Here is a 27,437-nt window from a genome sequence, read left to right on the forward strand (position 1 = left end):
TCTTCTGCGCAAGGTACCTGAGGTACTATGGGCACTGCGCCGGTCGCTCCCAAGCCAAAGCATGTCCGAACGTCACGATGGGTATTAGCACAAAGATACGAAATCTGACAAAGGTGCTCCTAGACAAGTACAACTGGGTGTGCTCCAACAAAGGCAAGTCACTGTTTAATTTTCGTACCTTCTACTACTTATTTTTTCATCCACGTTAGATATTCGCAAGTGATTTGTTGCGGAGCAGTCGATTAACTGTACCGTCTTTGCCAAAAGTAACCAGGCTTTCATGGCCGCGGAAAAAGCGAACTTCTGGTGGAGCGGCGGCGCTGCGGTCGCCAGCCCTCGTTTGCAGCGAGGATGACCTGCGTGACGTGAACCTTCGCCATAGCAATCCTCATACGGTTGATAATAACTCTCCTGATAGCATAATAAGCGCCAAGGGCCAAGTACATAGCGTGTTATTCGTGTTCTGTAAGCGTGCTCGAAAACGGAAGAGAGAAAAAAATTTCATCGATAATAAAGACGTCTGATGTTGTGTATGTAAGCGTCCTCTGATCTCTTCCTTTTCAGTGACGACTTGCGAATATGCCGAAATGAAGCCACTCATTAAGAAGTGCGCCGAGAAATGGATCAGACCAGAACGCTTCGCCAAGCTTAAGAATGCCAATGATGCAGAAGGCCTAAAGTCTGCTTGCCGGTTAGTATCAACTTTTTCTCTATCAGGTTTCGGCTACTGACATGTAGAAAATTCGGTGCCACGTTTCGAAGATGCAGTATTCTTTTTTTTTCTGCGTAAAGCTCTCCGGGCGGCTGGTTCCGCCATTGCGGTTTTATATTTTGGTGTTGTGATGACAGTTGGTTTTGGCTAAGCAACGATCCGCGATGCCAACAATGAAAACGAAGCGACGCACATTTACTGCGACTGCCTAAAAATCCACATCGTGCGATGCAGACCACCTCATGCTGTGTTCAGTATAAAGCCGTGTTGTAATTAAAGGGCACGTCAAAGGTGACAGGTCCGTTCGACTGTACCTGACAGCAGCCAGATACAGAACGCGAAGTATAGTATCTAATCCTTAGGCGATGCGATGCCAAGCTAAAGAAGTCTCAATGCTTGAATTTTTGTGGAATTTTATTGTCACTTAACAGAAGTCATAACGCGGTAGCGATTAGTTGACGATTATGATAATGCTCCAGCAACACTTGCATTGGGCAAGAATTCATGCTGGAGATAGATGTCTCATTCTTTTTTTGGTGCTAGAGCAGTTTTGGTACACGTTATGCATGTTGTCTTGTTTGACTTCATCCGTTCAAGCTGTGCTTGGGCTCAGAGGCGTTTGTATGGTTGCCGCCAGAGCAAGAGCGAAGCGAGTGCCGCGAGGAGCAGTGAAAAATGAGATTCATGCGGTTGCCTTCAGTCTACCATGCACTGAGAGGACATATGCTCTTTCTTGGTCTGCTACTGTTTTTGTGGAAAACAGGTTCTGATTCTGAAACATAGTTGGTAAATGAAATTGTCAATTAATGCTTGCAGCTGTATCGGCGGCTAGGGTTTCGAATCCGCTACGCCCGCTTGCCCGTAGAAATATCACTCCAGACAAACCCAATATTGCGTTTTTAAGATTAAACCAATGTCATTCGTGCTTGGCGCACTTGCATGAGGTCAGATGCTTGCTCACTGACGCAATGTCTTCTGTTTAGATCGTACAAGGATTATGAACGTTGCGTGTTGGACGGAGGAGAGAAGCTGTGCCCATTAGAAGCCAGTCTCAACCTGACTGCAATCAATGAAGTGTCAGGAAATTTTATGTGGGAACACAAGTGGGTCTGCGAAGAAATTAGTAAGTGAAGTGGCTCTCTTATCGCATGCAGCCTCGTCTGAGCATTCACTAAGTGCTGCGAATAAAACTAATTTCCACCCTCCACAGAAAACACTTCTACCAGTGGAGGTAAAGAGCCTGACACTGTTGTTTGCTCAAAGGAAACTCTGTCACGAGATGCTGATGAGTGCTTTGGGATCCTGAAGTATCAGCTAATGCCCTTTGTGAGGCTTAAAACCCACCGGCGATTTGTATGCCAGTAAGCCAATGTGGTTTCATACGGTTAGCCTCAATAGATGGCTGAAGAGATTGTGACGCACGCTATGCGGTCTTGAACTTGCAGGGGTCTCCAAGCGTACAAGACTTGCCTCAGTTCTGTGTTTGAAGAGTGCACTAATGTGTCCAATGTGAAGCTGTATGACGACACAAGCGAAATTTCTCGCTACGTCAAGCAGTATGAAAACCTCTGCACACAGGAAACCGGTTGGTGTTTTCATTATTTAAAAACCTTCGGGATCTGATAGCCCCACTGTTTTCTCTTCTTAATGCCTCACTGTGCTCACCTCAATGATTATTGCAGGAGCCACGTGCAACATAAGCGCAGAAAGTTTCGACATTTGTCAGGGGATTGTCTCGGCGATCATTAAACCGAATGCATATCCGAATGCAGTCAGCACAGAAATGTCCGAAGCTTGCAAGTATGGCCTAGTGAAAAGTGTCTTGAGGGCTACCCGGAGGTATCAGGGGCTAACCTCTCAACTTTTGTCCACCAGGGGTCTTGGCTATTACGGAGTGTGCATTGAAAACGTTGTAAAAGAGAATTGCCGTGAAAATGACGTGCTGCCTAGTTCCAAGTCACTGCAACGTTTTACGATCGACATACTGGCAAAGTATAACTGGACATGCAAGTTCTCTCAAGCTCCAGGTACGAGACGGGTTTCTCGTGGAGTGCTGCTAACCCACATAATGCGCGTTTCCCTCCTATCCTTCCTCTCTTTCAGACTCGTGCGATACAAAACTCCTGAGCAGACACTTTTCCGAATGCAAAGGATTTCTTCGCTACCTGGACCAGCATTTGGCCAAGAACGAAACTAACGATCGGGCAGTCACGTGCAGGTATACCCTATCGCATAGAAATCAGAATAGAATAGTCTGAGCAGCTTTTGTTTTAGCGGTGATCTGCTGAAGTTACAAAATTTTGGCAGCTAGTGATTTGTGCGAAAGGTGTAATCATCCTTATATGAACGACATCAAACGCTTCACTGCAGATGAGAGGCGCGATCATCTGATCTAGGCTCTGTCTATATCATAGTGATTGAGACTAAATAGGTGCACGGGCTTCTTGCGGGAAAAATCAACAGCTTAAATGCGTCTATGAACGTAGGAGAAAGTTTCAATATAGGCACTAGTATTAAACAGGCACAAAGACGAAGCTTGACGATTTATGTGTTGGTCATGAATGGGAATTTGCTCCTTTTCAGGTACCTCCGTTACTACACTACCTGCATTAACCAGGAATTCACTGAGACATGTGGCAAAACTCCAAGAACTCTTTCCATGCCGGAAATGATTGAAGTTGGGGAAAAGTACAAGTTTTACGAGGAAGTGTGCAAAACCGACGTTCCTGATGGTTTGTACAATGCTGCTATGACCGTAACTCTGGCAAGTTGCTTATCCTGTTGTTACTTTCAGTAAAAACATGCACCAAGACAGCCGTGGAAGGAATGTTGAAAGAATGCAAGGGAATTATGACAACAATCGTGATTCCTGCGTCGGCGAATAAGTCGGACATGGCTAGCCTAAAGGTCGCCTGCAAGTAAGTATTCTACGTTTAATGTTTTCGCTCTTTTGAATATTCTGTAAAAAAAAAAACTTACCTTCTCCTGAACTTTAAGGTACCTTCGATACTACCAAGAGTGCGTTTCAAGCCAAAGTACACTGATGTGCTCGGAGGAAGGACCATCAGTTGTTGACTCCATAAAGCAGTCGGCTTCCGAGTATTACAATGCTTACAACTGGACTTGTGATGCCACGAAAGGTGCGCCCATTCGATGCGTGGGCTGCTCGCTGCGCGCGTCAGAACGTGGACTTTATTTTTGTGAATGTTTCAGATCTTCCCTCCTGCTCCAAAGAAACGTTTCAAGAGCAAGCGAAGACATGTTTCGAGTCGTACATCACGAAGATTGTAATTCCCCACTCAAGGGCATCTTTGTCTTCTAATTATACCAGCTTGAAAATCGCCTGCGCGTGAGTATTTTTCACGTGCAGTTATCTTACTTTTTTCCTTCTGTCTCATTTTCGTCCTCAGGCACACTATATACCGTGAATGTTCGCCACTTCAAATTTGAAAAAAAAATGTTGATGCTGTAGCGCGAAAAAAAAAATCTTGGGCAAATGCCTCTGAATACCTCGCAGCCTTACACCACGGTTTACGCGATCGGAGGTCATCATCGTAACAGTAGAAAAAAAAGCTCGGAAGCAAATTCACTTTCAAATTGTCACAGGTTAAAATACAACGATGAAGCATAAGGGGGACTGCAGACATGAGGTATTGTTAGAAAAAAAAAGTATTTATTGAGTATTAAAGCGGCCAACTGTAAACAGCTTATTGACTGTTGTCGCAAACGCAACAGATAAATGAATTTATTAAAGCACCGTTTGATTTCGCTAAATCCTCCGACAGCGTTGGTAGTGTGAAATTGAGCCTCTGATAAAAACTGTAGTCTCCACTCACAGCCCTTACGCTCCAAGTGAATATTAAGACCATGTTTGTTTCGTGCGTAATTAAAATGCAGTTTTCATGGCTTCCTTGCTATTTTCTTTTGTGTACCTTTTATCCGCTGCTCCATGTCGTTGCCAAACAGGCTTGAGCTGCATGCAGCGCAAGACTGAAATGGTCACCTGGAACGCTGTTTTAAGATGTTCTAAGATCTGCAGCGCCGGTCAAAGCCTGAAGCTTTTTAATACATGCTAAATGCATTATAAGTATGGTCTCGTTTTAAGCAGCTTTGAACTTTTATTCCAGGGCTGTGCATGAGTACCAAGACTGCGTTTCGACAAAGCTACTAACAACGTGCCCAGAGGAATACAAAAGAAATGACAGACTTCTGGAAATGTTCACTGACGGAGTCTACGGCATGTACAACTGGACGTGTGCTGTCCGAAGTAAGTTGAGTCTAGGAGAAGAGTGGCTCTATACGCAGGCCCCGCTTTTGTCACGTCAGCTCATGGGTATCTTAGAGCAGCCCGCGTTTAATAGGATTTTAGCGCATCTGGCCTCGTTTCACTCGATGCAGTGCCAGCCCAGCCTAAAAGGGAAACCATTATAGTAAGCTGGCAATTTGTTCAATATCAGTTTGTAAACAATAATATTAGGCAGTAAGACACGGCACTGCGCGGTATTGATTTAGGGGGCTGCTAGTCGCGCTAAGGGAGTGTTCGAAAGTGCACTGCGTTTGTGCGACCGCCAAAGCAGCTTGAGTGAAAAAGAAAGTAGGTCGCGGCAAAATGTTTATTTTCGGCTTCCCGAGGGCTGACAACGCGAAAGATGTTATGACATGGCGGGGCTGTTTGCATTAATGGCATGGATTCTGTGGCATACTCAGTGGACCAGTATTTCCGTCTTGTGCTGCACATTGTCACGTCGGTTCGTGCTGCATTCTTAAAGGGACACTGAGGAGAAATTGAAGTTGGCGTGTATCTATGGAATACCAGCTCCTGATCACAAAAACGTCACTCTTAGTGAACACAAAGCTCTTGCAGGGTAGAAAATAGCAAGAACCAAAATACAGGTATCGCCGCCACAGGCCAATCTCGCAAGTACAAGCGTGATGACGTCATAGGACATTGGAGGAATTTGTCTTACTCCATGGGAGCCGCGAATCTCTGAGCCTGACAAAAGAAGATTGCGCGGTTCAATATTGAAGTAAGTTTTGTTTTGAAACCGATAGTGCACTTTTGTCACACAAGAAATACAGACAAAAGACAACCTGAATGTTGGAAGCAAAGGAAACCGATGCTTGGCGGCGTCACAGGCAGCCAGGAGAGTTTCGATTTGTTATGACGCTTCGCGTCTATGAGCTTTGCGTGCCCCGTGGTTTTGTTTTGACGCGCCTCGATTTACAAGCGCCGAAAAGCAGAGGAAGTGCCACTTCAAGTGCTAGTTAACCTTTGAAGGAGCCTGTTAAGGCTGGTCAGATGATCGCCACGGTCGGTGAAAAACTATGATGGCACAATGGTCGGTGATCGTACAAGGCAGTTAGCAGTATAAAGAGCACTTGTGTCTTCGTACGCTCGCCCGACGAAACGTTCCCAGCTGTGCCAGTCAATTTCAAACTACTTGACGGAAATCGTTTATTAGGGACGGGAGACAAGATACAAGGCAGTTAAGAAAAAAAATATTTGTAACCTACCGAGACCGTGACTCCACTCTCCTCCAACTCGTTTGTTTGCGGCTCCATTCAATAGCTTCGGCAGTTGGGTGGAGCTGTTCTTTTCTAGCTCTCGGCTAATTTAATCCATTCACAGTACACATCTGAAGGTACATACAAGTGGGCGAGAGAGCCCAATCCAGTGGACCCCGTACCTCCGGAAATGCGCGGAACCCGTTGAAGCGTCGTGCCTCGGCTTTACTTTCAAGCCGCCAACTTTAAACGCAAGCGCCCTTGAGCACCCATTCGTTTTTTGTGGCAAAAAATAAATAATCTGGTCCTTGCAACCGTGGGAAACCTCCTCGACGCCGCTTGCTGCACCGTGCAACAGCACCGTTCAAGGAATCACAATCCATTGGCCCGAAATCCGCGGCCAGCCTCCGATGGGCGCGACGCGCCTACCTTGTCGACGCCCCTCGCGACTCCCTGCACTGGGTTTATGATATTTATTTAGCAACGGCTGCTCACGGCGGAAGGGGGAAACGACCCGCCGGCGCCTAACCTAACCGTGCTCCATCGAAAGCATCGCAAGTTCTGCGGGGCTAACATCGCTGAAATGCAGGCTGGAGTTTTTGCGAGAGCTTCGTCGGGTTCGGGAACGGGATCCATCGTAACGCTGGCCAGACGCCGGTGCAAACGTAAACGAAGCGACGGTAGCGACCCCCGATAGATGCCTTCAACGTGCGGCGGTGATAGCTTTCATTTCGGCTGCTGCTAGACCGCACCGCTAACCGGCAGAAATCAGGGAGTCTGCGTTTACGTCACGTTTTCACGTCACTCCGTCCTAGATGTCATAAGAGGACGCTGTGACGTCATAAGAGTGTTCCAAGTTTGAATCAGAGTGGCGGGAAAAACTTTTTCAACTTCGAATCCAAGTTTATATGAAATCTTTCGCTCCCGGACAAGCAGCAACAAAGCCATGAAAGGCCGAACTCTCAGATTTTGCTAACAAAAAGAATTCGATAGAGTTCTCCTCACTGTCCCTTTAAACAAGGAAGGCGAAGGAATAAAATAACCGAATAATGCAGAGCAGATGTTTCTACGATGGGCCGCGCTCGTTTGCTAACCTTTAAAACTACTATCTTCAGGTAGCAAAGCAGCAGTTTAGTCTAGTTTGTGAATGTTCACAGTGAAAACAGGGCAAACTGGACAGAAGGCTCAAGAGAAGGAAGACATCACACGCGCTGTGTGGTGTCCCCCTTCTCTTGTGTGTTTCATCTAGTTAGCGCTGTTTTTCACTATGAGTATCCTCTTTTGGTACTCTTCTAATGCTAAAGGTAATATGGCCTGTTCACGTGTTTCCGCAGAAAATGGGGGAAGTGGTAGAGGCACGCCTCGACCAAGCACGTGGCCCACGTTGTCCCCAGGTATTCTTCACGGGTTTCGGCCCCGCTTCCGGAGCACAGTATAAGGAGTGACATAGGTGGCCGCCCATTAAATTGTGTCGCGGATGATAGAAGAAGGAGATGGGACAACTGGGCAGGCCAATACAGGAATAGGTGATAAAAAGTCCAAAGCTGCTCTCAGTTCAACAGCAACAAAGGAACAAATTTAACAGACCTCTATTTTTGCTACTCTCTTATCTTCCTGTTCCGCGTGAGCAATTCTTCTCATAGCCAACCCCGGCTCATTTTTGACAGAAAATGTAAAGAGCCCACGCATCACCGAGAGAAAAAAAGCAGTGAACGTTGGGAGACATAGTATGACTCATCGGATCGGGCGATACTTACTGGATGCCTGGAGTGTCTAATACTCGTTTTCTCAAAATGCAGGCCCACAGTGCACAGAAGCAGAGTTGCAACAGCAGTTTCAGCAATGCCATAAAATCGTTGATGCCTACGTGGTTCCAAACATTCAAAATGTTTCCGACTCCGCGCAACTCAGGACTGCGTGCACGTAAGTAATTCACCGAAACACATTTGTTAGCTGTCTGAAAACCTTTATACATATTTACAGATCCAGAAAGGATGTTTCCTTGCCCCGACGTTCTTTGTACTTTATCTAATTTAGGTTTCAATACTTGAGATACTCGATTGCATCACATTGGTGTGATGTAAATTTAATAGCGAGCACGTATTCAGCTGTTATGATAGTTACTGGCCCGAGGCATGTAACTCCGTGAAAAAGACACTAACGCCTGTGAACTCCTGCAGCGATGTTGCGTTCTTAGCCGTGAAGCTTACTGTCACTGAAATATCTGACTTTGAACTCGCTAGGAGATCGCCGCGCACCACAATACTCTCAGCAAAGCGGCAGGCACCCTTCAGTTTGGTTCTTGGGAACGTCGTTGCTATCCGGTGCTGCACAATACAGCAGCATTACTGAGCACCTTCTGTAGTGTGTAGGGGCGTATAATATCGCGAATAGTTTACTCGACGTTTTTCGTGTTAAGCGAGAATAATCTGCTTTAAAGCACAATAGGGCCTTAGTCAAGTCAGCGGTGCTCGTTATACTGGCATGGCTGTTAGATACGCTGACTCGAAGAAGCTGCAGGTTCAAACCGTGTGTATATTCTATTGCAAATACATGTCTGTAATGAAAGGCTTGGCGATGGTTCTATGCATTGAAACTGCAGTCATAGACTAAGATATCATTGGTAAGATAAACACCCATACATGTTCTTGAAGAATATTCGATTGGCGGGTATATGGATTCATGCTGAGGATCAAGGCCCATGGGACGTCGTTTCTAGAGTGGAGCGTATTTTAGGGTTTACTCACTGTCATTGGCGGCTTTATGCAAGAAGGAGAGAGTGTTGCCCATGGAAGAAGGGTAGCGGACTCGTCAAATTCACAACAGTTGATCTGCGTGCTCATATAAAGTCCAGAGTGTGTGCCTGAGGAATAATTGCAAGAGGGGCGTTGCGTGGTTAGCTATCGACCAATAGTTCTCTGAATGAACCGCTGTTCGCTCGCCCGACAAGTAAAACTGGAAGATTTAAATGAGCTGTTAAAAAAATTAGACTAGATTCAGGTTAAACCTGGATAAGACGGAGCTGCTCCTATCATACATATAATTTATTCTTTTGTTTGTTCTCCAGGCACACAAGAAAATACCAAGATTGCCTAGTGCACACTCTCTCCGCGCTCTGTGGCGACAACAACACAATGGCAGTAACCGCTTTGAACCAGCTTACTCAAAACAAGTTTTCCATGTACAACTGGACATGCGAAATAAAAGGTGCGTTTTTAAATTACTTAACAATTACACGTCACCAGTGTTTGGAAGTAATAAGCGTTTTCATATTCTTTTCTTCAGCTGTCACTTGCATGGAAGAGTTCATTTCGGCACAGATTACGAACTGCTCAACTTTGCTGGCCAATTTCGTTTTGCCTTATGCGAAGAAAGGAGCAACATGGAGCCAGTTGAAAACAGCGTGCAAGGGTCATCGTGATTATCAGTCTTGTGTGCTGCACCAAGGTTTTAAGGACTGTGAAGATGGTACGAATGACGCGAAGCTCCTCGAAGCCATAACCAACGGCTCATTTTCGGCCTACTCTTGGACATGCGAGACGCAGGGTGAGTGCTAATTTCTCTGGGAATCCCCTTTGCAGAGTACTCAAAGCGGTCATTTATTTCAGGGAAAGTTTGTCGGGAAGAATATCTGGAGAACTGTTCGACGATCATAACCACGGTAGTTTCGCCGAACATTAAGGAACCGCACGAACTGTACAAGCTGCGCCAAGCATGCAAGTACGTAGTCGTCTTTCTTAATCATCTTTACAAACAACGGCCTCGTGCAATTCTGCCCAGACGAAGCCGTTAGCTGCAGCTCAACCGCGAAATACCGTGGCTTCTTTTTACGCTCGTTCAGCCTTGGCACTTCTCGAAAGACAACAAGCCTGCATTTTTATCTGGGCTATCATGGCCGTGAGCGTTCGGCAATGAGCCCCTCGTTGTTGTCAAATGACCCTTGGCTATCGCCGCTGTCCGGGAGTTCCTATCTCATACGTCTTTAGTCAAAAAGACGCACAGTGTAGCGCGGTTAGGGGTGGACTCGTGGCCCATTGTCCCGCTCAGAGAATGACCCACTGCGCAACGAGCGGAGAGTATCGCATGTGCGCCGTCCGATGCTGCTGCAAAGTGATGCAATGGTGAAAGTGCGTTGCCCTCGCTTCTGCTCTGTCCTCCTCGCATGCCCGCTTAACTGTGTCAACGAACCTGTCGCCGCTCTGTCGTGACGAAGCCTGACAGCCAACCATTTATAAGAACGTGACGCTGTTGCTCTTAGCTCACACGATAATAATAATAATAATAATAATAATAATAATAATAATAATAATAATAATAATAATAATAATAATAATAATAATAATAATAATAATATGGTTTTCGTGTACTGATAGCAGCATGGAGGCTACCTCGCGATTGAAAGTAACGAGGTGTACCTGCACAAGAAAAAAGAAAAAAAAATTGAGCTGATCATCGTATAGTTTGATAAATAGGCAATTGTATCCATTTTTCATATGCGGAAGAACATTGGCAAAAAAAAAGAGAAGAAAAAAGAGAAGAAAAGACGACGGGAGCCTGCAGCTTGGAAGATAAATTTTAATGCTAACTGATCGCCATCGTACTAACCGTTTGCATAATAAGGCGGAAAATCCCCCTTACGTTTCATGATGATTCATTGAGATTTGGTCAGGACATCCCTTATTTTCCGGCTTTATTAAATATTAGCAGTTAAGAATTGTTCAGCACAAGATTCAAAGCGTGACAATTCGGCGTTTTTATTTGGGCCTTGACTTTGAAGTATGTGACACCAGTGCAGTGCACAGACTCACTAAAAGCGTATTGCTGCCTTGTATCGAAAGAGTTTCCACGACAGCCTGCGCTGTCCGCTGAGCTGATGCTGAGGGCTTTCACTTCTGAATGCGGCTGCTGCAGAATCAACTTTGCTTTCTATACTTTCAGGGGTGTGCACGGCTATCAGGCATGTGTCAATGAAATGAATACTGCGTGCCCCGTAGAAGGCATATACACGCGCAGCAACATGTCAGAGGTTACGCATGATGTGTTTAATGCATACAACTGGACTTGCAACTACGAAGGTGAGCCGAGCGTCAAACTCTAGCATGCGTTCAACGACATTTTGGTTGTCTGCAGTGTTGTTTTCTGGCGCTTGGTTTCATGATGCAATTTAAAAACTAGCACTATTCGATCCTCGAAGCTCGAATGAGGATTAAATCGAGAGCGAGCGCATTTCGACTCTGACAGTGATCGACTTAACATCGTCCTCACAGTTTGATTTTTTTCAGTCGTTTATGGCGTTTTAAGGGGCGTCAAATATCCATGATGATGCTGTTGGTCAAGTGCCGCATCACAGGAGTGATAGCAAGGCCATCCATAATAAAGCTGAGTTATGGTTCTTTAATATTTCAGGCTGCACAAACCAGACACTCAAGTTTGCCTTGAGCAAATGCGAGTCGGTGCTGGATACTTCGGTGAAGCCTTACGCTCTAAATAGATCCGCAGACGACATGCTGGACAAAGCGTGCAAGTGAGTCAAGATTTTCGTACTGGTCGCATGGTCACTAATGATGGCACCTCGATCAAACCGCCTTCGTTCCTCGCATTTTTTCCTTTCCTTGCAGAGGTCTGCACATGTACGAAGATTGCGTTGCTGAAGTTCACAAAGGCTTTTGCCCTAACAGCTCGCTCAACTCCGTTGAGCTGCTTGACCAGGCGGCTAGAGCCGTGGAAATGTACAACTGGACATGCATAACTGGATGTAAGCGCAATGACAAATGTTCATAGTTTGTGTTGCTCTTGTGCATCAGATTTATTTAACCCACTCTCCTCCTTCCAGCTGACAACTGCACCAACGCAAATTTAGAAAAAAATATTCACCAGTGCACCCAGACTCTTGAAGCTGATGTTATTCCTTACCTGGACAGAGTGTCGAGTGTCCAAGTGGCGGAGATCTTGTGCAAGTAAGCTTGCTGCTCGAGTTGCTTCATCTACAAACATTTCCTGTTTGCCGTTACGGCCAGTTCTATCAAGTGGAAGTTATGTACGTCTGTCTATCTGTTGCCGATCTCACATTTGTTTTATGTTTCCTCCCTCACTTCTGCAGGCATGTACGGGAATATCAGATATGCATACTACAAGGAAGCAAAGCATTGTGCCCTGCTGTGGACTCTCCAGATGTATCAAACCTGAATGAATTAACGTCTGGAACGTACACAAAATATGAGTGGATATGCACCTTTTCTCGTAAGTAGATCACCTCACTGAATTTAAATGCGCTTTTGCTTCGCCTCTGGCGTAACCTCTCATGCATTCTTAATTAACCCATTCCAGCTAAAGCCTGCAACACCTCTGCTTTTGAGCCTATATTGGCCCAGTGTTCAAAAGCCATAACCGACCTCGTGATTCCCAATGTCGAAATGACAAAGGACTCTGAGAAGATAAGAGAGGCATGCAAGTATGTAACTTTTTTCTGGTATTTCGTGCTACACCTTATTAGTTTTTAGATTAGGGAAATATAACGCGCCTGGGCATTTTTGCTTTGATTGCCGAACGGGAATTAGCCATTGCAGCTGCATTGTACAGCTATGCTTTAGCTCGTCGAGTAACAGGACGCAAACGATGGTGGACTCATCTAACGGAGCTAGTACGCTACCAATGACTAGCTTGCCGTTTTTTAACACAGATTTCAGCGCAGCATATTATTCACTAACATCTCAAGAACGCGAACCTTCAAATTTCAATTCAGGTATCATCGAAAGAAGATGACAGCAGATTTTAACTAACACGAGCGCGCCTGCTGTTATCGCTATGCTAGAGTTAACTTCAGCCGAGAAAAAGTCTGGCTGAGCAGCTCCCAGGGAATTATTCAGGTCGCACCGCGCTGCAGGAGTATACGTTCAGGCTGCAGAGCGCTTCAAAAGATCCAGGACCACTCTGTGTTTTTGTGAGGAACAGCCTCCGAGTTGTGCGCTGCAGCTCGTACCATGCTTTTGACACTCCAGTAATGCTTTATGAAGTCAGGAGACTGCTGCTTTATGCAACATCCACAGCACCAACCAAAAGCTCGTCGAAGCCACCCGGTTTTTCAGACCAAATCGCTGCCTCCGCGGGTCATCGGTTCATTCCGCCCTGACCTGAGGCCGGCTTGTACGGCGCATACAATAGGTGGATTGGTGGATTGGTAAACGAAGCAGTCGCCTTGTGAAAGAGCATCCGCCTCGTATGCGGCAGATACTGCCTGCGAGTCTCGGTGGAACACTACTCGAGCAGGGCCATACGGCTGGGCAAGAAGTCGAGCAAGAAGTGGTCTGAAAACTTTTGAAAAGTACTATACAGGTTAGGAGTTCCGCTTCAAACCAAACCCAGCGTATTCATAGTCTAGCCTCTCATTTTGTCCAACGAGCGGTGCTCATCGCATGACGGATGCTTGCGGCGGCGGAGGCGGAGGCAGCTCAGGCTCTTCACGTCGCTGCGCGCTGGAAAGATTTCCACGTTTGTGCGTTTTTATTGAGGTGCGAGGTTGCACTTTTTGTTAGCGTAGATTCTGGCTATCGCCGTGGCCTGTAGAGCTTGCATAACGGCACTGGCTCAACACTGCCATCTCCATCGCCGCCACGCCTCCTCTCCCGCGCGAGTACACAGCGCCCCACAGCAGAGATCCTGCCACTATCTTGACTCTCGAGTTCAAGAACGGGATGTGCGGATGCTGCTTTATCCCCGCAGTATTCATTCCTTCTCGATGTTTCGAAAAACTGATCTGTAACTTGCCGTACTTATACAGCAGCGTGATAACACGTAGCTGGCAAACGGATGAATTCGCTTTGAGTAGAAAGAGCGGTCGGGCAGCGAAACCACTCCCTCTTAGCACGGAGTGGTGTCGCTGTGGGACCTAGCAAACCACTGGATACATGTCGAAGGTCGGGCGTCGCCCCGCGTTTTCCGGATGCTGCACAGCGTGCTGTCTCCTTCATTGGGCCCTGCTGGACGCATGTGCAAGACGAACCTGAGCGACAGCAGCGCTTGCACGAATGCGACTCTAGCGCATTGCATTTCGTAGGGTATCACAGCAATGTGATGCTTGACCGTTTTCACGTCGAGCATCAAATCTTCCACTCAGGGCTCTTCTTCTCATGTCCCCTCTCGAAGATGCAGCCCCGCGTTTACGTTAGCCGCGTGACTTTGGGCCCCCTCTACCTCTCGACGCGATGCTCTAACCGCTAACATTCACCTCTCGAGACGGCGTAGGCATCTCAGTCTGCTCACTTGGCACGTTTATCGAATGCACCTTTTGACCGCAGCCTCGCATTTACATGGATTTCATGTCTAGCAAGTTTATGCTCTGTCGATCTTACGCGTTCATTCCAGTCCCACGCGACCACGCCCGCACTTTTCAGTAGCATAATCTAGCATTCGTTGCGCCTTCTGGGCTCGGCTACTCCAGAACCACAACTCCAGAACTTATGGAGCAGGGGCCGTATTCTATAAACTGTTCATTTTAAAATGGCCATTTTGCGTCCGTCTGGTCCTCTGTCATTGGTCACTTAGATATGCCCGTGGCTTTCAAGCGTCTGCGGGAAGCGACCCGGCCATTGGGTTGGTTGGCAACCGGACCTCACCATTGGCTGGCACTGACTGCGATATGCAGCCAATGACGAGGTGCATCGCAGCGCTCTGTCAACAGCAGGCGACCGGACCTGCCCACTGGCTGCGATATGCAGCGAACGGTGAGGTCCGGTTGGCTTCTACCCAATGGCCGGGTCGCTCTCCGCAGACGTTTGAAAGCCGCGGACATAAGAGTCACGGATGCGAAATGGCTTTTTTAAAATGGACAGCTTATGGGATATGGCCCCAGGTTTGTTTTTCTCGCTAGTGAGTACATGTTGAAGTTGGCTTCGCACATATTAAACCGACAAATATATTGCCATGAAAGCACGTGCGCGCTGAATAGAATTGTGTCAGTGCTATGTGAACCGTGAAATAGAGCCGTTTGAGCTACTCGAGAAGGGAAGGGGATGGAGAGGGGGAAGTGCAGTAAACGCTAGAGAGATCTGGCTACACCTGCACGATGAATGAGACCGATATTGCCACCTAAAAGTGCAGCTGGCTGCGCACATGATTTTCTGGGCTAGTTGTGTCCGAAATCATTTCAAACAACTTTCGTCGTCGTCATGGTGCACGTGGCGTTTTTCTTGAGGGCTGACTAGAGCATGTTCATAAGCGCAGTAACTGAATTTCAGACCGTGCGCTTAAAAACGAGTTCAGTGGTATTTTGTTAGATCAGAGTGTGAAAATAAGAAAATCCACTTGCTTATAGACGCGACCTAAAGAAAGATCAGCAATAATTATCGAAATGACTAGTGCAATATAATGTAAGTTAAATTCAGCAAATAAACACTACCCCATTTCATACCGCGTTCACATCGATTACGAGGGCACGCAGTTTACCTGCAGCTTTCTAGGGGGTCTCGTTTCTAGGGGGTCTCGTTAGCTTGTTTACCATGTAGTGGTGACCAATGGGAATACAACGCTGGTGACCAAACTAACACATCACTAGCGATGGAAAAAACTCATCGCGCCAGCAGAAGTTAAGATAGAGCCCTCTTGAAAGGTGGTTTACTCCTTCTGGCACAATTACTTTACTAGTACCATGCTCACGTATGAAAGCGATCTCCATCAACAAAAGCAGTTTCACTTATTATTTATCTAGTTAGGTCGCGTATTAAGTTTTTTCTTAGTGGTTACACTGAGCATTGTGAAGGGGTGTTTGCATTGTTCCTGACTTTGAATATTGCTCTCGTACGTAACAGTGGCCACAAGAAGTTCCGAGCATGCATCATGGAGCTGGGACCAGGCGTGTGTCCGCATACAGACTTCAGAGACGAAGCCTCAGCGGTGAACCTGACTCGCGGGCTATTCACTCAGTACAGCTGGACTTGTGCTGAACAAGGTAACTCGCGCACGAGCACAGCGCACATCGTGGTAGTATACAAGCCCTGAATTCCGCCGCCCGCGACCGCCTTTCTTCACAGGAAAGATCTGCAGTAACGAGGAATCCAAAGCGGCTGTCGATGTTTGTTCCGGTATCATCAGTACGAAAATACTGCAGAACATCAACGTCCAAGACCGCTTGCAACTTCGAAATTCCTGCGAGTAAGTTTCTTCTCTCGCCGTGGAAGAACCCGTTATGGATGAATTTCTTCGCCCAGATTTAGAACGCCCTTCTTCATGGCGTAATTACGCAGCATTTCTTGGAGATCAACTGAGTTAATTTTCTCGCAGGGGTCTCCGAGAATACGTCCAGTGCGTAAATTCAACACTGACTGCGAAATGCCCCACTGACTTGCGCCTAGGTAGAATATCACTGTCTAATGTTACCAAAGAAGTGGAGACGAGATACGGTTGGACGTGTTCTGTGAAAGGTGAGCCGCTAAACATATGGTATAGAAAGTTTTGCTATGAGCTGCAGCACAGTCACTGTAGCGGCTAACATGCGAGGAGTTGACGTACGTGGTACAAAATGAGATATGTGGGAGGAAAACTTTCGCATTTCTTTGCTTTCCTTGCCCGTGTTCAATGAAGGGCTCCTGATGAGTTGCAGTGGATAACTAGCCCACTAACTATCCACTTCATATTTGTATAAAACTATCGTTATTGTTGAAGGCTTGTCTGACTCATTTCCAAAATTTGTTGGCTGTCAAGTCACGACGCTTATGTTCCCACATTATTGACGTTGATGTCAAAATGAAACGTGAATTAGCGCCGATTTGTGAGATGGGTCTTTGCACCCTGCAGCGTTACGTGTTGCTGTTAAACCATGCATGCGGTAAAAACACAAGGACCGTTGCCTTCTTTTCCAGCCATGAACTGCACCCCGGAAAATGCAAAGGCCCTAGTAGCCACTTGCAACCACATATTGGAAGATTCCGTTGTGCCCGCCACACGAGTTTCAGTGTTTGACCTGAAGCTGCCAGTCACCTGCAAAGAGGTGAAACGCTATCAGGACTGCATAGTCACCGAAGGTAAAAAGATATGTCCTCATGATGACATGGAAGATGTCAATGTGTTATCTGATATCACCAGAGGAAATTTCAGCAAGTACAATTGGACCTGTTCAACTGACCGTGAGTTTTTCTTTTGTCTCTGCTGGTCTACTCATTTCCCTTGTGCACACGGCTAATTCAACAACGCTCTCTTTGCAACAGTTACAAATTGCACTTCTGCCAACTTCATCGATATATCGAACAAATGCCAAAAGTTGCTGGAACTAAAAGTCGCCCCTAACATTCGGCTTCCGGCGTCCAAAGACGTTTTGGACGTCGCATGCGTGTAAGTTTTTTACCCTGGATCAGTGTCTGCTCATCTCGTTTCGCTCAGAGAGCTACAGTAAACATGGTATAATTCTTCCAGGTATGTCACAAAGTATCAAGACTGTATGGCAAGAAAATCATTTGAAATCTGTCCCGTTGAGCTAACAGTAACTCGAGAGTGGCAGCAAAATGCGACGGATGGTTTATTCAGCAAATATTTCTGGGTGTGCGAACCTCAAAGTAAGAAAGACACTTATGTCTACCAGAACAGTTCTAAGCATCGCATTTCTATTTCCAGAAGTTTCGTGCACGGTGGAGAAACTTAGTGAGGTCATTGAAAGCTGCGAAGATCAAATATACTCCTACGTCATTCCCTACTCCGCCAACTACACTGACAAAAAGTCTCTGAAGTTTGCTTGCCAGTGAGTAAACGCATCATGGTCGGTGTATTGTTTCAAACCATTTCATATTTTTGCTTATGCAAAATGTCCAGTGTCTGTATCTGTCCTGTGATATTGTTAATTTTCTCTTAATCTCTGTGCGTTCAGCGCGCCGTGTTTGCTGTAACTGGTTGGTCCTTGCTCTCGTCCCGTGTGTGTGTGTGTGTGTGTGTGTGTGTGTGTGTGTGTGTGTGTGTGTGTGTGTGTGTGTGTGTGTGTGTGTGTGTGTGTGTGTGTGTGTGTGTGCGTGCGCGTGTGTGAGTGTGCGTGTGCGTGCGTGTGTGTGTGTGTGTGTGTGTGTGTGTTTCGCGCAACTACCGTGTCTGAGGTATTGAACCAACTGGCCCGACAACACGTTCTACTTGGTCGGCCCTTAGCCCGTATAATATTGGCGATTCCTTCCACACTCTGTCGGCAACATTCTCTTTTAGCAACAGCGTTCTTGAAAATACCTGAGTGTCTTGAATGCTGTGATGACCCCCATAATGCGCAGGTCCACACGGGACGGAGAGGCAAAGAGACACCGTATGGCTCAGTTTAAACAAACAGATATATTCAATAATTACACATGATTAAGATTATACATCAGAGGCTGGGGCGTCCGAGCTTACGTGCCGACGACTTCATGGGGGCGATGGAGTGGCTCCGGAGTTGGGCTCGAGCGGTTGCTGGCAGAAGCTGCACGCCGTCGGGCTTCGGCGCTGAAGGCCCTCTTCGCGAACGATGTCGTCCTGAGCGTGCTCCTTCCGTACTGCTGCTCGATTTTTATATCCTCTTCTCCACACTCCCTAGGGTGAGGACGCCCACGCCGGCGGGGAAGGAGGGGGGGGCTAGGGCTTTCACTTGGGCGCACAAACATACCACCGCACTTATTGTCTCGCCCCCCTCACGTGTTGAGTCCGAGGGAAAGAATGTTGTCTTCGCGGTAGCGCATAGCGTCGGCTGTGGTACGGCGCGCTCTGGATCGCTGACAGTTCCCTTGTCCTGGAATGTGCCCGGAGGGCCGCCCCTGAAACCGCCACGCCAATTGGGGAGGATAAAGCCTGTTTCCCCGCGGCGGCGGCGGCGGGTCCGGTTGGGTCCGGTTGGGCTTAAACCCCTTCGTTCTGGTTGTCACTCTCAACGAGCATGGCTGGGTAATTGATGATGCCTGTCATCTGGGTCTCCGTCTACGCCGCGCCGTCGAACGTGGAACCTCGTAGCACACACAAGGAATGTACCTCGTAGCACACACAAGGAATGTACCTCGTAGCACACACAAGGAATGTACCTCGTAGCACACAAGGAATGTCACACTCGCTCACCCTCCAGAAGAATGTTCTCCGAACATTTGAGTCCCTGCAGCTCCCCTTGTCTTTCTCAATCGCCTCGCACAGTGCGTCCGACAAAACACTTTTCGCTGCACTCAACACCACTGCACAACACCATATGCCTCCGCTGTCATAACTGGCGTCTCCAGGGGCAGCACTGATCTTCTTTTACAGATAAACATGAAACTCAGCACCCAAGCCTCTCCTTTCTAGTCCAAACTGGACGAAATAAATTTACCACAGTTACAAAGGAGCTCCCACTTCTAGCACGATCACGGCACAGACAAAAATATAGATAACGAAAGGAAGTAGGGCAGGTTCTGCATGCGCTCCGCATGCTCTCCTGCGAAGGTGTTACTTAAAGACAGAAAGGTTTAACTACTAACTCCGATAACTTAACACATACGCATATAGCAATGTTATGAGCTGCGGCATTACACAATTCTGACCAGTTCACAACTCCGCTCTGTTTATACCATTAGTCCGACTTAGCTTTCCGATTTCGCAGCGGATATCGGCCTTCATGAGTCATACTAAGTAAGTCTGTGACCCTTTGTCTGCTTTGGGACTCGCGAGGGCTCGTGGCAGGAGCCTCTCCTGGCGTTATCTGCGCGGCAACCTCGCGCGCTTCTTCTTCTAGCAATGCATGAAGTAAATCCGGTGGCATTCCGGCCGTCACCTCGGGCGCCTGCCGAACAAATGCAGGAGAGGGCGTTTCTTGCGAACTATCTGCGCGCTCCGCTTCACTTCTGTCCCCATCAAAATCCGCGCTTTCCCTTTCCTCATTTCGTGAATACTGAACCGGTGCCGACTTGAGGCGATTTGCGTGTATCCTTATCAAACGCCGGTTCACGTCTCGGACTCTGAAGTTTACCGGAGAAAGCTTCTCGACAACCTCGCACGGTCCTCTCCACTTCGTCTGGAACTTACGAGCTAGCCCAATCTGCCTTTGGCAGTTTTCAATGTACACGCTGTCCCCCACATCAAACGGCGCGTCTCTAGCACTGCGATCGTGCACCTCCTTCCTGCGCTTCGCCGCTTTCTTTAAGGACTCCTTTGCGATGTCCCTCGCCACTTGCAAGCGCGATTCTAGCTCAACCTTATAGTCGTCCAGTGAAGCGTATGGGACACGACGGGGGCCCTCTGGCACTTCACTAGGCTGGTCCGGGTCTCGGCCGTAGAGAAGAAAGAATGGCGATTCGCCCGTGCTCTCGTGTGCTGCGGAATTGTAGGCAAACATTGCATACGGGAGCCACAAGTCCCAGTCCCGCTGGTCGCGCGAAACAAAATGCGACAGGAACCCGGCCACGGTTTGGTTCAGTCGCTCCACCGCGCCGTTGCAAGCCGGATGGTACGGTGTTGTCTGCTTCTTAGCGATCTTAAGCAGCTCGCAAACTCTCCTCATTAGCTGCGACACGAAGTTCGTTCCCCGATCTGTCAAGAGTTGCCTCGGGGGTCCATGTCGGAGCACGATCTGTTCGACAAATGCTCTTGCAACCGTGTCTGCCTTCTGATCTGGGAGTGCTACCGCTTCCGCGTATTTTGAAAGGTGATCGACAAATACTAAAATGTACTTGTTTCCGGAAGTGGTCGTGGGCAAGGGGCCCATTATGTCCATACCTGTCCGCTCGAAGGGAGCCGAAACCTCAGGGAACGGCTGAATTGGAGCTGGTCTTCGTCCCTTGGGTGTTTTTCTTTCGAGACAGGAATGACACTTCGCACAGTAGTCTCTAACATCCTGTCGCATGCCACTCCAAAAGTACAAACGCTCCACACGCCTGCGTGTCTTCGCTACGCCAAAATGACCGGCGCATGGCGCATCGTGAAACGCGCGAAGAACCCTTTCTGTCCACGACCGAGGTATGACGACTCTCTCCCAAGCGGTTTTCTCTGGTCTCCCTTTCCTGGTTGGCCTCGTGCGCCGACACAGGGTGCCGTCTTTGCCAATGAAATAACCTAGCTGTTCGGGGTGAGACGGTGCGCCCTCTAAGCTTTCGATTATTCGCTTCAGGTCAGGATCTTTGCACTGCTCTGTGCGTAATTCGGCTGGGTCGACTACGGGGACAAACTCATCTATAGCTGCCACGGCAGCTGTGCGGCTGAGTGCATCAGCATTCAGATGCGTCTTTCCTGACTTGTGCTCAACTTAAAAGCAATATTCCTGCAGGTGTAGATTCCATCTAGCGAGTCGCGAGCTAGGGTCCCTGACACTCATCACCCATTTCAGAGGATGGCAGTCTGTGACTAGCTTGAATTTGCGGCCGTAAAGGTAGCATCTGAAGTGCTTTACTACCCAGACAACGGCGAGGCACTCCCTTTCCGTAGCTCCGTACTTTTGCTCTGTGGGGCTCAGCTGTCGGCTAGCAAAAGCAACGGGATGTTCTTTGCCCTCGATAACCTGAGATAGCACGGCACCAACTGCGAACTTTGACGCATCTGTGGCCATAACGAAGGGCAAATTAAAATCCGGGTGGCGCAACAGCGGTGCACTCATTAGCTTCCTTTTCAGGGCCCCAAAAGCATTCTCCGCGTTTTCGTCCCAGCGAAAGGCGACATTTTTGGCTGTTAAGGCGGTGAGCGGCTTAGCGAGCTTGGCGAACTCCTCTATGTGCCTTCGGTAGTAACCGATCAGGCCGAGAAACTGCCGGACCTGGCGGACGCTAGTCGGGGATGGAAAATCCGAGACACACCTTAGTTTCTCAGGGTCCGGTCGCACGCCGTCAGCTGAAACAACGTGCCCGAGGTATTTCACCTCGTTTTTGAGGAATTGGCACTTAGAGGGCTTCAGCTTGAGACCCGCTCCACTTAGTCGCACCAAAACCTGCTCAATATCGCGCATATGGTTCTCAAAACTGTCACTGTATATGATAATGTCATCCATATACACGAAGCACAGCCTTCCCAGAAGACCTGCCAGGATAACATCAGCGGTTCTCTGCCAGACAGCAGGGCTGTTGGCCAGACCCATCGGCATTCTTTTCCATTCATAGTGCCCTGAGGGCGTGTTGAATGCCGTTTTCTCGGCATCTGCCGGATCCATTGCTACCTGCCAGAATCCCGCCGCCATGTCCACTACCGTGAAGTACCTGGCAGAGCCCAGCTGAGAAAGCGTCTCCTGTATATTGGGGATGGGGTATGGATCGATGCGAGTTACGGCATTTAGTTTGCGGTAGTCCACTACCAATCGATACGAGCCATCTGGCTTTTCCACCAATAGTGCCGGTGCTCCCCAGGGTGACTTTGAGTGTTCGACAATGCCGCGATCAATCAGGTCCTGAACCTGCCGCTCCATCTCCTCACGTTGGGAGTAAGGAATCCTGTACGCACGCTGGTAAACGGGCGATGAAGTGCCGGTTTCTATCCTGTGCTTTATAACGCCACAGCAGCCCAAATCCAGGTTGGACGCGGCGAATACCTCCGAGTAGTCGTTCAGCAAACCAGCCAGAGCCTCCCTCTCCCTGGATTTTACGTGAGAAAGATCGAACGACACCTTTGGAGCAGCCGAAGGACTAGCATGCTCTACAGTTGCGAGTACCGTATCGGTGGGCTCACGTTTCTCTATCGCAGAGGTGAAGAAAGCCAATGTTTTGTTCTTGGGAAGGCTCAGTGGCTGCTGGCTACAGTTAACCACCCGTAGGGGCACTCTGTGGGCGTCATTAACTGTCACGAGGCACGCGGCTGCCTTCAGGCCATTGCTGAGAGAGTCGACCGGCTCAAGCACTCCCACGGCGCCGCTCTCTACATCTGAAGGCACAAACGCGTACAAAATGTGCTCCGACCAAGGAAGGACGACCGCCTCATCGACCAGCCTGACGGCAACCCGCGAATATACCTTCTCCAATGATCCCACTGTTTGACGGGTGTCAATATCGGTAATGCGAATCTCAGCCCCTCTCCTGTTCAAAAACGGAACTTTTGATCCGCCCGCATTAACCTCTTCCTCAGAGAATGAGACTACTACCTTCCCTCTTCTCAAAAAATCCTGCCCTAATATACCTGACACTCCGTTTGGCAGAGACACCGTGTCCGGGCATACGTAGCAGGGGTGCTCCAATGCAATTCCGCCGAGAGAGAAGTGTAACCGGTAGAGTCCACTTATGCCAAGAGGATCCCCCGTTATGCCTACAAATTTGGTTGCCATACCACCAGACGCTTCCAACACCTCGCGGTCCCCCTTCCTTCGAAGCGTGTTAAAACTGCTCTCCTTAAGCAATGTCACCTTTGACCCCGTATCTATCAACAATTCCATGCAACAACCATTTAACTTGCAACGCACAACAGGGCATGCCTCGTCGGCCACACAAACTACCACCACCTCATCATCCACTGCTCCCTCCCCACGCTCCTCAGGCTGGGGAGGACTAACTAGTTTTTTGTCTCGGTATCTGGAGCCCCGCTGTAGGCTTGCTTAGGGCGTGTCTCGCCTGCTTCTCTTTGTGGCTCCCCACGGCGCACGTTTTGGCAGAACCTGGCGATGTGTCCGCGACCCTGGCAAGCGAAGCATACGATTTCTTCAAAATCTCGCATACCGCGCCTGTAGCTTTGTGGCGGTCTCCGGTTTCCAGCGAATGGGCGCTGTTGAGCGCGCGCTTCAACCTGGCGTTCTACCTGCTGAGATAGCAGCTGTTCCAAGCGATCTAACCGCTCTGTCAAGAGAGCAACCTCAGGGTTGAGCACCGCTCTCTCTATGACGCGTACTCTCGCTGCGGCTGTCGTTAACGCCTCATTTCGTTCCTCATCCAATGCGGCCTCCACGGCTTGGTCGAAATTGCTCGGCTTGCGCGAGAGCACGAACCGGCGCACGGGGTCTTGCAGACCAGCCACGAACAAAGCGGTCATTTCCTCTTTAAGTAGATCCTCCGCGTATTTCTTCCTTAGCTGGTCTCCTTCCTCCTCCCTGCTTAACGTATCGCGTGCTAGGCGCTGAAGCCGCGACGCAAATGTTCGCACGTCCTCCCCTACCATCTGTCCGGCGTCACGGAACCTCTGTACCCGCACGTGACGTGGTTCAGTGTCGAAATGCTCAAACGCGAGCTTCTTAAATTCCGCAAATGATTTTGTGGATTTTACTTTTTCGTCTCGCCATGCAAAATCATGAGCAGCTCCTGCCATCTTACACCTCGCCATTCCCAGCATTTGAGCATCGGACCATCCCCCCATTTTCCCAATCTCTTCTAGCATGGAAAAGAAATCGCAGATTGGAACCCCTGCCTTATCTCCCGTAAACGTCGGAATGACGCTTCCTAATGCCAGCATGCTTGCTCCGAGCGACGGCTGTGGAGTGGGAGCTCCCTCAGATACAGACATTTTTTTTTCTCAAGCCCTCCAGTGCCTCAAGCCTCTCAAATGGGGGTAAAAGTCCCACAATCAGTCCCGTGATTCCCTTTTGATTACAATTTTGAAGTCATGAATGTCACAGCATTCAGAGGACATTTGCTTTTGAGACCCCACTTCTGACACCAGTGTGATGACCCCCATAATGCGCAGGTCCACACGGGACGGAGAGGCAAAGAGACACCGTATGGCTCAGTTCAAACAAACAGATATATTCAATAATTACACATGATTAAGATTATACATCAGAGGCTGGGGCGTCCGAGCTTACGTGCCGACGACTTCATGGGGGCGATGGAGTGGCTCCGGAGTTGGGCTCGAGCGGTTGCTGGCAGAAGCTGCACGCCGTCGGGCTTCGGCGCTGAAGGCCCTCTTCGCGAACGATGTCGTCCTGAGCGTGCTCCTTCCGTACTGCTGCTCGATTTTTATATCCTCTTCTCCACACTCCCTAGGGTGAGGACGCCCACGCCGGAGGGGAAGGAGGGGGGCTAGGGCTTTCACTTGGGCGCACAAACATACCACCGCACTTATTGTCTCGCCCCCCTCACGTGTTGAGTCCGAGGGAAAGAATGTTGTCTTCGCGGTAGCGCATAGCGTCGGCTGTGGTACAGCGCGCTCTGGATCGCTGACAGTTCCCTTGTCCTAGAATGTGCCCGGGAGGGCCGCCCCTGAAACCGCCACGCCAATTGGGGAGGATAAAGCCTGTTTCCCCGCGGCGGCGGCGGCGGGTCTGGTTGGGCTTAAACCCCTTCGTTCTGGTTGTCACTCTCAACGAGCATGGCTGGGTAATTGATGATGCCTGTCATCTGGGTCTCCGTCTACGCCGCGCCGTCGAACGTGGAACCTCGTAGCACACACATGGAATGTACCTCGTAGCACACACAAGGAATGTACCTCGTAGCACACACAAGGAATGTACCTCGTAGCACACAAGGAATGTCACAATGCTTAGAGCCTGATCTTCACCAGAAGCTCTCATCGGAAGTGAAGAGCAAGCGCCCCTTTCTCGCAGCTGCAAGTGCGTGACAACCAGAATTTGCCATTGCGTAAAAGTCAGCAGGAAAGACGACCTCAAGCAGAATTGACATCTGAGCTAGTTGGTTTTTCATTTTCAAAAATTATATAAAGCGCACTTAGGACAACAGACAAGGGGGAAAGACGACCGTCGAGGGATAAGGAAATGTCGAGAGCGTCACCTTAAGACACCTGTGTATTTAAGTCCGCGAATTGAGCTGCCCCTGCTATTGTTACACTTCATTACGGAGCGTCTCGTAATCATTCGCCGTGCTTTACAGGGGTAACAAAAAGTATCAAGACTGCATCATATACCATGGAAACTCCCTTTGCCCGGACGTTGAATTCGACATAAACTTGTTAAACAAGCTGACGAAGAACATGTTCACCAAATACAACTGGACATGCATGGAGAATGGTGAGAAGAGAGGAACTGAGTTTCGAAGCAGTTGTGCTTATATTTCTTTCGCATTTCAGGGACAAACTGCTCCACTCAAGTTATGACTTCAGTACTCGAAAAATGTTCCCCGATAATCTCGTCCGATGTCATCCCACTTGTGGACGAATCTTCGGAGGAAAATCTCTCCGCTGCGTGCAAGTAAGCGCCCAGTAATCCTGCGCAATCGCAGGATGAAAGTGAACATTTTCTTAAAAGAGATGGGTAGCTTATCGAACACAATCATCTCATTTGTTTCTGCGCAGAGGTGTCCACCGGTATCAAGAGTGCGCAGAGCAGGCAGTTCGTTCAGTATGCTTCCAAGATTCTGTGCTTGCAACATTCAACTTTGACAACGCCACGGCTGGTCTTTACAGCGAGTACAACTGGACGTGTGAAGGATGTAAGGTTCATATTTTGCATATGTCGAGGTTATGCGTTATTCAGTGAGAAATGGGGGAACTTTTCCCGAATGAAGACAGGTTTTCTTTCTCTGCTTGATCGCAGCCTACGTATGAAGGAATTTCGTCGCTTAAGTGTTAGTGTGAATGGCGTTTTTATTCGAAAGCGAAAAAAAATTGTGCTGTAAGCACGAGGTAAAAGCAGAACTTTCATCCCTCGTACAAGAGTGTAAACTTTTTTCACACGCATCGTGCACGCGGTCTGGCTGATTTGTTGATGCAGCTTTTTTTGTCATTCTCTGTAGTCATCCGGCATGATCACATTTTACTGACAATGCTCAGCCATCTTTCTTTGACTTTAATTTTATTGAGAACTCAGTATGAAGCAACAAGAGGCGCAATAGCGGCTCGATGGCGATCGTCGAGCACTTGCTGGTCGAGGCCCACTTGCCGCGAATAACTTCCTTCTTTGTGAATGTAAACACAGCTCTTAAGCAGCCAGTGCTGAACAAGGCAGGGCAGCTGAATGCTTCTCTATGGGTTAGCTGAGCATGCTTATTAGCTTCTCTCGTCTGTTTTATTGCCTCCCTTCAGCGAAACCCTCGCTTGAGGTCTCCCCTAAATGTGACGCAAGAACTCTGGGGCAAAGGGCAAGTGAGTGCCTTGGCTTCATCAAGGTAAAAGTTCGACCGTTTGCGAAAGACAAAACCCTCATCGCTTTCCTCAAGACGGCTTGCAAGTAAGTTTGTGCTTACGTGCACCCTGTGCGACGTATTAATATTTTCATTGTGTTTAATTTGGCTAGGAACAACAACCTGTTCAAACAATGCATCAATTCTAAAATACCAGCATCGTGCTTGAAGTATGATAAGCTTCTGGAATCAGACGAACTCAAGCAGTTCATCAATGTATACGAAGACTATAGGTGGACGTGCAAGTTAGGAATTACATCAGGTTAGTGAACTCAAATAAAACACAATTT

General features: G+C 48.3%; 2 protein-coding genes across 3 annotated transcripts in view; both read left to right on the forward strand.

Annotated features, from left to right (window-relative positions):
• Positions 1-3,541: 3,541 nt before the first annotated feature.
• On the forward strand, positions 3,542-9,313 carry LOC144113382 (uncharacterized). Its single transcript, XM_077646430.1, has 5 exons — positions 3,542-3,630; positions 3,710-3,852; positions 3,926-4,061; positions 4,840-4,979; positions 9,285-9,313. The coding sequence occupies exons 1-5, from the start codon at positions 3,563-3,565 to the stop codon at positions 9,311-9,313; spliced, it is 516 nt and encodes a 171-aa protein (XP_077502556.1). The 5' UTR covers positions 3,542-3,562.
• The window catches only part of LOC144113546 (uncharacterized), a 65,390-nt gene continuing 47,264 nt past the window's right edge, over positions 9,312-27,437 (forward strand). For both annotated transcript variants that reach the window (XM_077646678.1, XM_077646679.1), the window contains exons 1-21: positions 9,312-9,424; positions 9,503-9,763; positions 9,826-9,937; positions 11,156-11,292; positions 11,624-11,741; positions 11,836-11,972; positions 12,051-12,174; positions 12,318-12,457; positions 12,545-12,668; positions 16,021-16,160; positions 16,243-16,363; positions 16,493-16,632; positions 17,071-17,334; positions 17,416-17,539; positions 17,621-17,760; positions 17,819-17,942; positions 25,900-26,036; positions 26,096-26,216; positions 26,321-26,457; positions 27,050-27,194; positions 27,261-27,409. In XM_077646678.1, coding sequence (XP_077502804.1) covers positions 9,352-9,424; positions 9,503-9,763; positions 9,826-9,937; positions 11,156-11,292; positions 11,624-11,741; positions 11,836-11,972; positions 12,051-12,174; positions 12,318-12,457; positions 12,545-12,668; positions 16,021-16,160; positions 16,243-16,363; positions 16,493-16,632; positions 17,071-17,334; positions 17,416-17,539; positions 17,621-17,760; positions 17,819-17,942; positions 25,900-26,036; positions 26,096-26,216; positions 26,321-26,457; positions 27,050-27,194; positions 27,261-27,409 — 2,968 coding nt within the window. In that variant the 5' untranslated portion in view covers positions 9,312-9,351. The remainder of the gene's footprint in view (positions 9,425-9,502; positions 9,764-9,825; positions 9,938-11,155; positions 11,293-11,623; positions 11,742-11,835; positions 11,973-12,050; positions 12,175-12,317; positions 12,458-12,544; positions 12,669-16,020; positions 16,161-16,242; positions 16,364-16,492; positions 16,633-17,070; positions 17,335-17,415; positions 17,540-17,620; positions 17,761-17,818; positions 17,943-25,899; positions 26,037-26,095; positions 26,217-26,320; positions 26,458-27,049; positions 27,195-27,260; positions 27,410-27,437) is intronic.

This window comes from Amblyomma americanum, chromosome 1 (genome assembly GCF_052857255.1).
Source record: "Amblyomma americanum isolate KBUSLIRL-KWMA chromosome 1, ASM5285725v1, whole genome shotgun sequence".
Lineage (NCBI taxonomy): Eukaryota > Metazoa > Arthropoda > Arachnida > Ixodida > Ixodidae > Amblyomma > Amblyomma americanum.